A 15,631-nucleotide genomic window follows, 5' to 3' on the forward strand; every position below is an offset into this window, starting at 1 on the left:
TTACCATGGTGAGCTTTTTATAATGCATATAATTACCAGATCACTATGTTGTATACCTGAAACAAATATTCTATGTCAACTATACTTCAGTTAAAATTTTTAAAAAGAATATTTAGTTGTTTATTCAGGCTTCACTAGGGCACAGCCCTCTTTCATGGGAGAAATTGCACAAAATGTCAGAAGAAATCAAGGGAGGATCCCTTTAGGAAGTAATCCATGGCATACCGGACATCATGGTTGCATCACCCTCATATCCAATAAAATCCTACAGCGTCCAGGCAATATTCCAAGAACTTTCTAAATTTAAAAAAGCCACATTTGATGTCAGTTAAAGGAAGGAATTTTGAGAGGAGGCCCTTAGCCTTCTATAAAAAGTCAAACTGCTATTCCCTATTCCTCTATTAGAACAGAATATACAGTAAATCACAATTATATCACAACCAGACATTAGCCAAATTATTTCCATTTCAGATATTTAACTTAACTGAGAAAGTAAACTTATTTAAAATTTTTCTCCAGTAAGGGACGGGATTCTATAAAATTTGAAGGAAGAGAAAACAGCTAAGACTATATTTCTGGTTTTAAAAGAATGTGATTTAAGTTATTTTTATCACCAAATACAATCTACATACCTGTGTGGCTACGGATATGAACTCTCAGTGTACCACTGCTGGCAAATTTCTGGCCACAATATGGGCAGATTTTCTCCTTTTCTCCTGTATGTGTCTAAATGGAAAGGAATAAAAAGGGTCGAGGATAAATATAAAGAATTAGGTAAAAATGATTAAGTGCCTCTGACAATGGTAAATCCTTTTTTTCCAGGATTATGTTTCATTAAAATGATTTAGTATCACAATGAGATTTTAAACAATTTATCATGAGTATTCCCACTGGTTCAGAAAAAAAAAAAAAAAAAAAAAAAAAAAAAAAACCCAAAACCTTAGACTCATGCATTAGTGCTAATTTGAAAATAATTCTGCAGTTTACTTTTTAAGCCTTTATGGAGCCCCCAAGTAAAAACAATTAAGTTATACAAAACCAGTATATGCTGGCAAAACCACATAATCAAAATGGGGTTACAGCTGCCCTTGACTGCTGCCAAGAAACACTTCCTTAGAAGCATTTTTCACATTCTTTGTGTGTATTTAGCTCTTGAGGACAGAATTAATCTCAATAAAGTAATCTGTTATTTGCATTACGCTTGCCTGACTGGATTGATTTTATGACAAAGCAGAAAGAAATATAAATCTGACTTGATCTTGAAAATCAGCAGGTGTTAATTGAGCAGTCAATTTGAAAGAACATCCTTGCCCTCAACATACCTTTAATCTCAGCATAAAACAACCACACAAGGAAAGGTGAATATGTATCATCAAAAGTGAATTTTGACAGAATGTTAGAGAGTTTAAAGAAAAGAGCAAGCTCTCCCAAAAAAAGGAGACAGATGGAGCTTTTTAAACTTGTCTCGCAATCTCATCAGGATACCTTATTCTACCAGCATCCAAAACAGGTCATTCCAATAAATGAGAGGTCAGAGCTACTTTTCAAGTCACATTGTTTTTCAAACTTAGGAGAAGGGGAAAAGAAGGGAGAAGAGGGAAATTACTTCAGATATCTGCACACTGTCAGTGACACTTTTTAATTTTTTTTTTTAATTTCAATGATGACCTACACATTAATGAAAGCACACAGCAGATCAACTGGGTTACTACCACAACACAGAGTTTCTAGGCCTGTGTTTGCATTAGGTTTGTGCAAATTACTGGCATTGCCATGGGCTAATGTAAAAAGAATGGGAAAGTTTTTTTGTTTTTCTTTTTTTTAAATATGTTCCCAGAAGGGACACACTGGCAAGGATAGAGTGAAAGGAGTAGGGCAGTCTCATCTCAGAAAACCACCAATGTAGCAAAACATTCTCCATATTAATTGCTAACTTTAATATAATTAGTTTCATAGCCTTATTGGTATTTAATTTGGAAATTTCCACATTTGAATTATAATATGCATTTGGATAGACACTATTGTATTTGTGGTTTTTAAAACAGTTATAAACTAAATACCTTAGTCAACATCAGTGTCCTTTTAAATATTTTTCCATTGAAAATGATTTACATTATATTCAAATTTCAGAACTGCGATGCTAGCCAATGACACTGGCTACAACAGACATCTCCTTGATTCTCCACTTGGCAGGCACTTAACTTTCCATTTTCACTCTAAGTTCTTATACAAAACAGTTATACATTCTTTATAGTAAGAGCCGTTACTCCCATGGTTCCCATTATGGCTCATTTTAAAGGAAATGGTATAGCATTTTAACATAGAGCAGACCTATATATTCTTCTCATTCCCTGAGAGAAGGGGCAAGATACATCAATTCTTTCTTGACTAGTGTACGGTTGCTTAGAAATTGTGTATATCTATTATTAAAACATTGGATTATTCCAAAGAGGCAACTACCAATTTATTTATTGTATCTTTATAAAATCCACAGAATTTCTTTTGCTGCTACATAAGTATTTCATTGCTCACTTACATGACCTGGTACAAGTTTCAAACCAAACAACATTCAGTCAACAATAGTGAAAAGAACTAAAATGCTTCTTTGGTTTAATTCAAAAATATATCTTATTATTAGGTATGGAATTTGGTTAACTGGTTTTAAAAGACACTTAAGGTATAACATTAAAATATCTTAAATATAGATAAGAAAGCATGGAAACAGATCACTATGACAATATTGGTAAATGTATGAGACAAACACAAACAATGCTCTGCCACGACAATCTGTGATTGTGGACAAACAACTATTATCTCTCTTGAAAACTCACTATTTTTTCCCAGGTTGATTCAACAAGACACAAATTTATTAAATTCACACAAAAAAAATAATTCAAGCAAAGAAAGGTGAAAGACTATCCTCTCCAGAAATTTGAAAAGAGGAGACAATATTATTACTGAACATTAAAGAAACAGGTAATGAACAATTCAGTCCTTTGACACAGCCACACTAAAGACAGGTACCAAAATAAAATTCACACTGAAATACGAGTCACTTGCTCATATTCACTTAGCAGTGCACACTAAACAGCCGTATCTATGACACTTCATAGTCATTTCTAAAGTCAACATTAAAACCTATAATGGTGTTTGTTACATATGAACATTGCTATTTTTGAAAATACCCTTAAAATGTACTTACAAACCAAATAAAAATAACCTCTTGACTTGCTTAATTAGCATAACATGAAAAAGATAACCTCCAAATCACTGTAAGAACCTCATTTTATTTGAGTTAAGCAAATACTTATCAGGTCCCTCTTCTGTACCAGAACTTCCCTAGGCCTAGAGATACAAGATGAAGAACAGTTCCAATCCTAGAAAAGAGCTCAATCCAGTAACTTGTCAATAAACACCTGAATCAGCTCTGAAAAATAAAATTAAGGCACTGATCATTTTTTAAGTAAAAACCTACATTAATTCAAAAACATACAAAAACTGACAAGCTTTCACTCATCAAATACTTTGTACGACCCATCTATCACCATAGCTCAGTGCTGTGGTGAAGAATTCACACCTCAATATAGGTTCACCTTCATCCGAATGATATACCTCTTCTGAAAAAGTAAAGAGAACAGACATTTTCTGAAGAGCTCATATAAACCATGCATCCCTTGTCATTTGGAGGAAATATGTTGATTAATTAATATAAAATTGATTATCACATTATAACTAGCATGCATGCCCATATTGTTGAAGTGTGTAATTCATTCAAACTCATAGAAGGCTTCTACTTACTTTCTTATGACTTCTAAGCACTGAAGGTGTAACGAATGCCTTATTACAGAGCTCGCATCTGTATTTCTTGTGTCTTTCATGGACCACCTGGACGTGCACATTTAAGGTATCCTTCCTTTTAAAGGTAGCATCACAGTGATGGCACTTGAAAGTCCTCTCACCTTAGAAATGAAAACATGAAATAAGAGAAAGATCAGATGCAAGAGCCGAATGATGATATCTCCCCCTCATGGGTACCAGATAAAGTGTTCTTTTCTCCAAAAATTTAGTCTTATTACTAACAATTTATCATAGCCAGAAAAGGTAATGTTTCACATCTTTCAATTCCACATTTGCTCATTCATTGTGTGACCAGCAGGAAGTGCTTGAACCCTCTTATACTCTCAGACTCTTTAACTGGAAAAGGTGGAGACTCAATTAGCTAACTTTCTAAAGGAACCATGAACTTTCTTTAGAAGTAGTAGGTCTTTCTCGGGCAGGGGCTCAGGGTTGAAGTAGATTCTCATGGTGACAAAAGGCTTCTGTCAAGCAGAGTAAGTGGCCTTTGGGGCCCCTCCTAAATTCCCCTCACTCCTACCACAGCCCTTATGGCCTTTAAGGGACAGGGCAGAATAGGGTCATGTAGCGAGGTGGGGAGGGAAGCCCCCACAGGCACACAAAATGGGTCAGAGCCAGACCCCTGCTAAGACAGGAGAGGGCTACAACACCCCTTCCTTCCTCAGCACTATCTCAGGAATTTGGACTAGAGGCTCCCTAACATGGTCCTTGGTCTGCTAATTAATTTAATTACCTTCCAGGCTCTCATCAGACAGGTTGGGGGGTCGCCTCTCAGAAAGGCAGCTGGATTGGGGCAACTATCCTTTTCTACCCTAGAGCCCCTGGATACCTGTGAGGATATTCACCTTGTTCTCATTTTATAGCCTCTGCCCACAGGGAAAGCAACTCCACAAACTCTGTTTCGGGATGTATGGTATGGTATTTTTAAACTTACATATGCATGGAAGTACATGATTATGTAAGAAACACAGACTAGTATTTGAATATATCTTCCCCTTTTAACAATTATATTAGTACAGATTTACATATTATATTCACTATGAGACAAAAGATAACTTTCTACATTGAAATAGATTACCTCAATTTCGACCAAACTCTTCCTATTTCCCTCCATTATAACCAGTACAGACTTAGAAATGTGAAGATCCTACTATTTCTTCATACCAAATTTAAGGAAGGAAGGACAAAAAGAGGTGAAAAAGAAAGAAAAGAAAAAGACAAATGACGCTTTTCAAACAGAATTATGGCTCTTTAACTTAAAATATTGGAGAGTCCTAATGGAATCTGATGCTTGGAACAAAGTTACATCCAAACCGTGCAAGAATTGTGTAGATTCTCAAAGCTATGTTTATATGTTGCCTTTGTGCATTTTTGTTGCTGGGTACTGTCACTATAATCTAATTTGTCTTTATATATCATTTTAGATTTAAATACCTCATTGGTATAAAATATATAACCAGTAATAGTAAAAGAAATGAGCAATGACATAAGATCATAAATAAAGCAAAGCAACTCAGGAACAACTAAAAAACAAAAACAAGGGTGGCCTGCATGGCCTAGTAGGTTAAGCTTCAGACTCTTGGTTTCAGCTCAGGTCATGATCTCAAGGTCACTGGGTCCAATCCTGTGTCTTAGAGCTCTGTGCTCAGTGGGGTGTCTGCTTAGGATTCCCTCCCTCTCCTTCTCCTTCTGCCTCTCCCTGTCCTCCTCTCAAAATAAATGAGTAAATGTTTACAATTAAGTAAATAAAAAACAAAACAAAACAGTAGTTCTCCAAGACTTCTCCTATTAAAGCATTTCCATTAAACTATCACATAAATCAAAATATTGATTCCTATACAAAGACCTCATCAAGCTATACCAAGGGTAGTCCTTACCTTTCTTCTTTCAAATTTTAATTCCAGATTTCTTTGTTTTAAGCTTATCAGAACTTTTTAACTCTGAAGAGATTTTATCTGATGTTATCAGATTTCTTTGCCTTAAAGAAATAAACATAGGATTAAAGATAGGATCTTTCCTATCTTAAAACCAAGAAGCAAGCTAGTAACCTGCCTTTTGGTTTTCCATATGTTAGAAAATAGCAATAATTTCCAAAATAATTATGACGTTATTCTTCATATTTTGAGCCAGAATGCTGATATAAGTTTCTAAAACAGCCTGCATGTTTTGAAGTTAAATAGGCTTTCATTTTCATACTGTGTAAGATAACATCTAATATTTTGTCTTACCCTGTCTCCTTCTGGTTTTTCCCATCCTTTTAGCTCATTTGCCTTATCTGATGTTTAATTTTACCTTCAATAACCCACTTGCTCAGTCAACTACAAAGCTGACTTTCCAGCCAAATGTCAGTGCAGCTTCATAAAGCCTATGATTAATATGCTGACCAACATTATATTAAATACAGAATGTGCCAACACAGTCCACACCGCTGCTTCAATCCTCTGCCTCAAGTGTATGGGAACCAATCAGCAGAAATCAAAATTAGTAGGTTCCTTATAATAAAAACTCCTTGTTTTTATTGAAACTAATTTTCATCTATCCAAACAAAAATTTCCTGAGCACACAGGCCAAATTTGGCCACAGAAGTCTTAATAGTATGAATGAGTTTCACTCACCCCAATTCCTACTCAAAAATCCATTCATCCCATAATGATTTTTTTTCTTAATCAAATGAGAGTGTGATGGGATGGAAATTACTGCTGTTACAGGGCAAATTTTCTTTTCTTTTCTTTTTTTTTAAAAGATTTATTCATTTATTTGAGAGAGAGAGACAGAGATAGCAAGGGAGAGCACGAGTGGGAAGAGAGGGTGAAGCAGGCTCCCTGCTGAGCAAGAAGCCCCAATGTAGGACTTGATCCCAGGACCCTGGGATCATGACCTGGGCCAAAGGCAGCAGCTTAATCAACTGAGCCACCCAGACACCCTAAATTTTATTTCTTAAATGCATGGCTGTCCTTAATAAAGAAAGAGAAAGTTGTGTTGACCAATTCTCCAGAGCTGTAAGGTCAAATGCAGAGTTGCACGGACCTAAATATTATCTTTTCTGTAGGAAAAGAGGCATTTAGTCATGATCTTAACACTTAGTATTTTCAAAAACTTTACTATGCTGAGTGAAATAAGTCAAGCAGAGAGAGTCAATTATCATATGGTTTCACTTACTTGTGAAGCATATGGAATAACACAGAGGACATTGGGAGATGGAGAAGAGAAGTGAGTTGAGAGAAATCCGAGCAGGGGAGACAAACCATGAGAGACTGTGGACTCTGAGAAACAAACTGAAGGTTTGGGAAGGAAGGGAGTGGGGGGTTGGGTGATCCTGGTGGTGGGTATTAAGGAGGGCACAGATTACATGGAGCACTGGGTGTGGTGCATAAACAATGCATTTTGGAACACTGATGAAAAAATTAAATTAAATTAAGTTAAATTAAAAAACTTTATTATCTTTGGCATTTTGAACTGTAGACACTTCTACTTGACCAGAGAAAATTTCTTCCAAGATACTGTCTTATCTGTACTGTTGTCATAACTGATTAATTGTTTTACTTTCCTCAGAAATATTAAAAATTTAATCAGCAGTATTAACTTTGTTTCAGAAGATGTTCCACAGATTAAAAAACTCAAAAGCAAATAATATAAATATCGCCTACATTTTGCCATTTTTCTTTACTTTTAGATACAGTAATGTAACAAATGTCTGGTTATTTCTATATCTGAACACAGAACTCACTTTAAAACTCAGCTTAGCAATAGCATTTTCTCTGAAATAACATAATATAAAGTGTCCTTTCAGCAATGTGGGTATAAGGTGTTGTATTCTAAAAATAGCTCTTTGCATGGTATGTATGTGTATAACTTCTCCCAAAAGAAAAAGAAGTGCTCCTGCCAAAAGAAGTTAAGAAGTCAGAGGCAGCATATAGTAAGAAGAGAAAGCACCTGACTGAATCTGGATGCTGTCTCCAGAGCTAGAACCCTGCATATGTCACCATGTTTCTCTGGGTCTGCATTTTCTCTACTCCCCTCACATTAATAGGTTAAATTAGATGTGCACTCTGATCCTTTCCACCTTGAAAAGTCTGTGAGCTAATAAAATCATGACAGACATCTGCATATTTTAACCATTATTCTTAAAAGGGAACAAAAATGTCTATTTCAGACAAATTTCAAAGATACTTTACTGAACATAAGATAAGATTTTATATACAAACCTTAAATAGTGGAAAGAAAAGATATAAAGAAAAGATATAAAAGAAAGAAAAGATATAAAATAAAATGTCTCATAAGACAATTTATCTTTATGTGGGAAAATAAAGCAAGAATAAAGGAAGAAAAGGAGAAAGGCAGAATTACCAGCCCTTTTTACGTTCAAAAGCAGATCATGTAACTATATACAGGTCCACTTTTATGACGCCAACATTCTCAAGAGTTAGAAGAACGCAGTTTGAGATAATTCAATTTGCCCTCAACTGCTTGTATTGTGACTTACTGTTATGTATGAGCAGGTGTCTCTGCAAAGAAAATGGGGTTCGGAACAAAGCTTTACATTCCTCACATTGGAATGGTCTTTCTTCAGAATGCGTCTGCAGATGAAAGAAACTGAGTCAGGAGGGTCTAGAATCATCTAGTCATGACAATAATTGGAACTTGTATTCATGATGCGGGAGAGGAAGGGGAAGGTAGACAATATCTTGTTTCTTCTGGTGACGTTCTTTTACCATAAAACCGTAAACACAAATACACTATGTTCACAGGAGAAAAACAACTCTATTTTTAAATTCTCACATTAATTATATATTTGATAAATAATAAAGGAAATTGTTCCTCTAATCTCAAAATGCTAATCTGAATATATCCAAATTTCTCAGGATTTATACTACAGAGTAAAATGATTTATAATTTCTCTGAAGACTAAACCTTCATTCTTACTGGACAGGCTTTCACTATGGTAGTACAACACTTTCAAAATAATCAAAGGAAACCGGTAAAAGGAGACAGTTTCCACCTTCTCCCCTCAACATCACTGAATAAGTTCCAATAATTTTTAGTCCTAGATACCATTTTCCCCCTAAATTAAACTAGAACATTTACTCATACTTAAATCAAGTAACATTCATTAAGTATTTATTTTGTGTCACTGCTACACTCAACACTTTACATGAATTTTTTCACTTAATTCTAACATTAATTTGATGGACAGTATACTATTACTAGTAACTCAAAGAGTTTCAATAACTTGCCAGAGATCAAACAACGTAGACGCAGCAAGTACCTTTAAACACAGAACAAACAGAAATACACTGAGAAACAATAAACAACAGAAAACTAGGAATGAAAACAAAGCAAACAACAAAAGAGTATGCTTATTCACTTCTCCTGTTTTTTTAATCACACATCAGTATTAACCTGTTTGGCACAAGCCAGTATATAAAATCTTATTTCTACCATGGATGGCAAGATAAAATCTAAAAACCAAAAATTGAACTATATTCTCTTATGATATAATAAAGCACATCATATAATTCATTAGTTTTTATGATACATGTGGCATAAAAATAAAGGGAATAAATAAAGCACTTTATTCACAGCATAAAGATTTAAAAATTTTCTTAGTTTAATGTACATTGTAATATTCAAGATGTACATATTACCTATTAACATAATGTTGGTGAAAAGGGATTACCATGTCTGTTTTCAGTTGTAAAATATATAGAGAAAGGATGAGGGGAGCAAATATTTAAAACTTGGGAAAAATTACACAAACTCAAGTGTGTTATTTAGCCTTATAAATGAACATGATAACTGGGAAAAAATAAAACAAAGAGTAAGTTTCATTCACTACATAAAATATATGGACACTTAATATAGCAAAACACGGCATTTCAAATTGAAAGAACAACAGTGGACAGTTTGGTAAATTGTTTTGAGGCAACTGTATAGATATTTAGGAAAAATTTAAACTAGATCTATTATTCATTCACCCCTTTCAATAAGTCCCATTTCGATTCAGCTTTTTTTTTCCAAATGTGAAGAACAAATCCTCAATATACTAGAAGAAAATATGAGTGAATTGTTAAATACATTTTGAGCAGGAAAAGGCTTTCTAAGCACGGCAGAAGCTCAAATATGTAGATGAGAGAAGGCATTAAATTTAAAATTATAAGGCAAAAATGTTTGGTGGCAAAGAATATTTGCAATATGAAATAAAAATTTTAAGCTGCTAATATAAAGTTATGGCACATTTACAGGAAAAGATGAAAACTCAAAAAAAAAAAAAAAAGGCAAAAAGATTCCTCCAAGTAGCACTCTTGCAATCTCCATTACTTATTTTGTGCCCAGGCCATGCTATGCACCTCATGCCCTTATATGTCAGTCCTGTTTTACACACGGGAGAGACAGCAGTAAAAACAGAGGACTAAGTCCTAGCTATCACGGAGCTCTCCCACTGGCAAGGAGAAAAAGACAATGAACAAACCATAAAACATGAAGTACATGCTATAGAGAAAAATAAAGAAGGGAAAGGGGATAGCAAAAGTTTCAAAGAAAGGGGTAGCAATTTAAGCAGAAATTCTAACTGAGAAGGTGACTCAAGAGAAGAACTGATGGAAGTGAGGGAACAAGGGCATGTCTCCCTCTGAGGCCTCTGGGCAGGAAACACCACAGACGCCAGTGTGGTGGAGTGAGAGGAAGAAGCACAAAAGTGGGGAGATGACGCTGTAAAAAAATGGGAAAAGAAGGAAAAGCAAATCGTGTAAGATCTGGTCAGGCACTGCAGGAATTTTGTTTTTTACTGGAAGAGATAAAAAATCTCAAATGAGTCTTGAACCGATGGCATTTCATAGGATGCTAAGGTGGGTGTGCTGAGAACAGGAGAGAGGGGGACACGGGAAAGCGGAGAACCCAGAGAAGTAACAGCAAGAAACCAAACAAGAGATAATCAAGTCCTCCATCAGAGTGGTAGCTACCAATGTACAAAGAAGTGGTAGATTTCCAGATATATGCTGAAAGCTAACAGGTTTTTGTGGAGAGACTTGAATCTGAAGCATGAGGCACAGGAAAGAAGATCTAAAATTGTGACCAGAGCGATGGTAGGATGGATCAGCCACCAGAAGAGCAAGCAAGAAGCAGGTTTGCTGAAAGATAAGGGGCTCAGTTTGGGGTGGGTTCAAATGACTAGTCAAAGATGGCTAGTAGACAATGGACCATTTCAAGTCTGCATCATAGTGTAGAACATTTGGAGATGTCAGACTATATAGTTTTGGGGCACCTGGCTGGCTCAGTGGGTTAAGCCTCTGCCTTTGGCTCAGGTCATGATCCCAGGGTCCTGGGATCAAGCCCCACATCGGGCTCTCTGCTCAGCAGGGAGCCTGCTTCCTCCTCTCTATGCCTGCCTACTTATGATCTCTCTCTGTGTCAAATAAATAAAATCTTTAAAAAAATTATATAGTTTCAGTATTTAAACCCATAAATATAATGAGAGAATGAAAGTTAAAAAAAAAAAAACAAACAACTCTCTGTGGTATATCAGATTGGCAGAGGTAAGTAGAATGGTTATTACTCATTGTTGACAAAAGGGAAAGGTCGAGCAATCTCATCTCTTGTTACCAGGAACATACATTTTCTGAGTGGCAGTGTGGCTCTATTGACCCAAAATGACAAACAGGCCCAGTCTTTGACTAACCAACTCCCTTGGCAGACATAGATCTGGCAATTATTTACATAAACAAAAACTTAAAAAGAGAAAAAAACAGCTAAATGCTTACTGACAGATATAAACCTGGTTAACTAAATTTGAGTGGCTACTGTATATTTATTTTGATATGGAAAACCCACTAGAACATATTTTGAGTGTCAAAAGAACAATGCAAACTATTATAGGTAGAATACCACAGGCCACAAACATACAAACATGTAGGATGGGGTGTGGGAAGATGTCCTACGAAACACTGAGGAGGGTTTTCATAGTAAAGCAGAGAGTGGTATTTGATGGAGCCTCTGTTTTCTTCTTTATACCTTTCTTTGATATTTAGTTTTCTACAAAGGGTAGATAATATTATTACAAAAAGAAAGAAGCTTTTGTCTTTAGAGCATCCATATTGGAACAAAGGGTTGCTTTAGTCTTCCAAAAGTATGATATTCCGCCCTAACCAATTCTTTCCCTTTTTCCAAATCTAGGCCAATATGACGTGTGGCTATGATTTAGCAGCTTGATGATGAAATAACTTGGGATAGCATGAAGGCTCACACCTCTGTTAACCAAACCGAAGCCACAACATCTAGATATGGTCTGAAGTCAAGAGCTATTTTACGTAGTTAAGCCGTTAGTTCACAGCCAGGTGAATAAATATTTTTGTCAAAGATGCCAATACCACCAACAGAGTTGTGATGGCATGACCTGTCAAAATCTCAGCATAATATTCTTTACGAGTACCAGATAAAATTCAACTTTTTAAAGGCTGCTTATGCTTCCATTTTTCATCACTAAAGGGTGCCAAACTTTTCACTGACTTATTAATTACATTATCCTTCCCCCACTTACATGCCAAGTCACTGATGACATAACAAATGAACTTGCCCATGAACTGTACATATATCTTATTATGTATCATATCATACATCTTTTTACGCACCAAATATGATTGTTGTTGCAGATGTAGAAAACACATAAGAAAATGTGTTCCACTATTTATAACACCTAATAAAATGTCTCAAGAATGCTTCAGGTTTTCAACATAATTTTTATACAATCATCACCAAATTAGCACATTTCTAGCTGTATAAACCAAATATTAATTTCATGAGAACAGAATAAAATTCTCTTTGGGCCCATTCACAATTAAAAATTATAACTGGACTATCACCAATATATATTGCTCTGTAGTAACAGTATTATTGGTAATGCTATTTCTTCTTTGGGTCATGTACAAAGCAAGAAACTATCTTAAAATTCAGGGGAAATAACAGAGATAAAATAAATTTGTATAAAATATTCCTGAGATACATGTGTCAGAACTATTCTTTCTTCTTTAAAAAAAAAAAAAGAGTTTTGTTATTGAAGTCTCAAGTCTGCGTATCATAAGCATATTACGATCCCACTGGGTCACATAATAAACCTAAAGCTGCATAAAATGTGTGTCATCTGGCTGTTTACAAGGTCCGTGGATTAAATTTTTACTGTCAGCTTTATAACTGGCTTCCTTAAAGGGCCTCGTCCTCGCAAAAATGAATGGAAACTAGAGAGATATCAAAAAAAGCAGCTCAGCGCAGGAAAAGGTAGCTCATTTCACACAGATAAGTTAAGATTATAAAACGGAGGTTATGCTCTTACAGAAGTATAGCCTTTCATGACCAAGTCCAACCTTTCCTCTGCTTGAAAAGCCATAATTCCATTAGTACAAAGCCATAACTCCATGGAGCCAACTACTAAAGCCTCAAGTTTATACCCTGATCAGGACAAAGGGAATTTGCTAAAAGAAGGAATAATCACAGACTTGTAAAAGTCTTCCTTGGAGGACAGCAACTCAGACTACCACTCAGGGAGTTCTCCCCGCTACAACACTGCTAAAACATGGCTTCTCATATTTCTAACCAAGGACATTTCTAACAAATACTGCTTCAAATACATGACCCTCAGGCTAGCTGACTTGACCATTAATTTAAAAGTTCTGCCTCTGCAATGGCCACTATTTATTACAGGTAGCCCAGAGCCATACAGAACAAGTTTACTCTCTTTCCCACAAGGAAGCTCTTTGAATATATGGAAACAGCAACCATATCCCTTCACAAACGTTTGTAATAACTTCATTCATGAAAATATGGCTGTCGGGCACACCACAGGAATTGTAAAGCAGAACTTTCTGAATAGAAGTAGGCATTCTAATTTTTATAACTCATATGGAACAACTCACAGCAATTATACCAGCTCCTTTAGTGGGTAGCTCATTTGCTGTGCAAGATGGCTAAATAAACCAGTAATTCTGCCATGAACTTTATGTGCCATCCAAAAATAAACAAGTGCAGATACCTAAAGTACAAACAAACAAACAAATATGGATTTTGGATTTCATAGGATTCTAATCTTATATAAAATTATACTCTCTAAAAATTAATACCAGTTGTTGGGTAAGAAAGTTTTCATTAACATGTAATAGGAAAATAATAGTAAAAATAGGATAAAAACTAACAATAAGATAAAAATAGGATTCTCTCCACATACCCCTCCCTGAGATTAAGGGTCTCTTATGGTTGTCTCCCTCCTGATCCCATCTTGTTTCATTTTTTCCTTCCCTACCCCCCTAACACCCAACTCTGCCTCTAAAATTCTTCATATCAAGGGAGGTCATATGATAATCGTCTTTCTCTGATTGACCTATTTCACTCAGCATAATACCCTCTAGTTCCATCCACGTCGCTGCAAATGGCAAGATTTCCTTTCTTTTGATGGCTGCATAGTATTCCATTGTATGTATCTCCTACACATCTTCTTTATCCATTCATCTGTTGATGGACATCTAGGCTCTTTCCATAGTTTGGCTATTGTGGACATTGCTGGTATAAACATTCAGGAGCACATGCCCCTTCAGATTCCTACATTTGTATCTTCAGGATAAATACCCAATAGTGCTCTTGCTAGGTGATATGGTGGGTGCTGCAAAGTGTGTAAGCCTGACAATTCACAAACCTGGATCCCTGGGGCAAATAATACATTATATGTTAATAAAAATAATTATTTAAAAAATAGGGATTATGGACATTGGGGAGGGTATGTGCTTTGGTGAGTGCTGTGAAGTGTGTAAACCTGGTGATTCACAGACCTGTACCCCTGGGGATAAAAATATATGTTTATAAAAAATAAAAATTAAATAAAAAAATAAATAAAAAAAAATAGGATTCAAATAGTTGGCCAGACAAGATAGATAGATAAACAGACAGATGCTAAAATGTGTGTGTGTGTGTGTGTGTGTGTGTGTGTGATATGTTTGTGTGTTTGTGTGTTCCATCCAATTATCTAAGTGTCACATCACCAGAGGACATATTCTCCATGAAACCTTCATAAAAACTAATCTATTTTTCAACCTAATACAGATATAAACTAAATTTTAAAAAATTACAGTTTAGACTCAGTTTCTAATTTTAAATATAAAACATCCAAGATGGGATATTAGGTTCAAAGTCTATTCTCTACTGAAAATAGTGTACTTCAGCATATTTTAATTATAACATACAGTCCTTATTTGCACATTTTTAGTTTTCATTGATTCAGATTTATGACATTTGCTGGTATAATACAAATTTTTTGTTCATTTGTCTTGTTTTTCACATTCCACATATAAGTGAGATCATATGGTATTTGTCTTTCTCTGCCTGACTTATTTCACTTAGCATAATACCCTCTAGGTCTACTCATGTTGTCACAAATGGCAAGATCTCATTCTTTTTTATGGCTGAATAATATTCCATTGTGCATATACCACATCTAATTTATCCATTCATCTATCGATGTACCCTTGGTTTGCTTCAATATCTTGGCTTCTGTAAATAAGAGGGGCACATACATCTTTTTGAATTAGTGTTTTTGTAATCATTCAGTAAATAGTAGTGAAATTACTGGATCATACGGTATTTCCATTTTTAATAATTTTTGAGAGCTCCTATACTGTTTTCCATAGTGGTTGCACCAATTCACACTTCCATCAACAGTGCCCAAGGGGTCCCTTTTCTCCACATCTTCACCAACATGTGTCTTGTCTTTTTTATACTAGCCATTCTGATAGGTTTGAAA

General features: G+C 35.3%; 1 protein-coding gene across 1 annotated transcript in view; it reads right to left on the reverse strand.

Moving 5' to 3' along the window:
- Nucleotides 1–15,631, reverse strand: part of PRDM5 (PR/SET domain 5) — a 217,629-nt gene that overhangs the window by 69,894 nt on the left and 132,104 nt on the right. Inside the window, exons 11-13 of the mRNA XM_004747989.3 lie at nt 8,339–8,432; nt 3,799–3,959; nt 633–726 (exon numbers count right to left, since the gene is read on the reverse strand). Coding sequence (XP_004748046.1) covers nt 633–726; nt 3,799–3,959; nt 8,339–8,432 — 349 coding nt within the window. The remainder of the gene's footprint in view (nt 1–632; nt 727–3,798; nt 3,960–8,338; nt 8,433–15,631) is intronic.

The sequence above is a fragment of the Mustela putorius genome, unplaced genomic scaffold (genome assembly GCF_011764305.1).
Source record: "Mustela putorius furo isolate JIRA1106 unplaced genomic scaffold, ASM1176430v1.1 tig00000721_pilon_pilon_pilon, whole genome shotgun sequence".
In the NCBI taxonomy this organism is placed as follows: domain Eukaryota; kingdom Metazoa; phylum Chordata; class Mammalia; order Carnivora; family Mustelidae; genus Mustela; species Mustela putorius.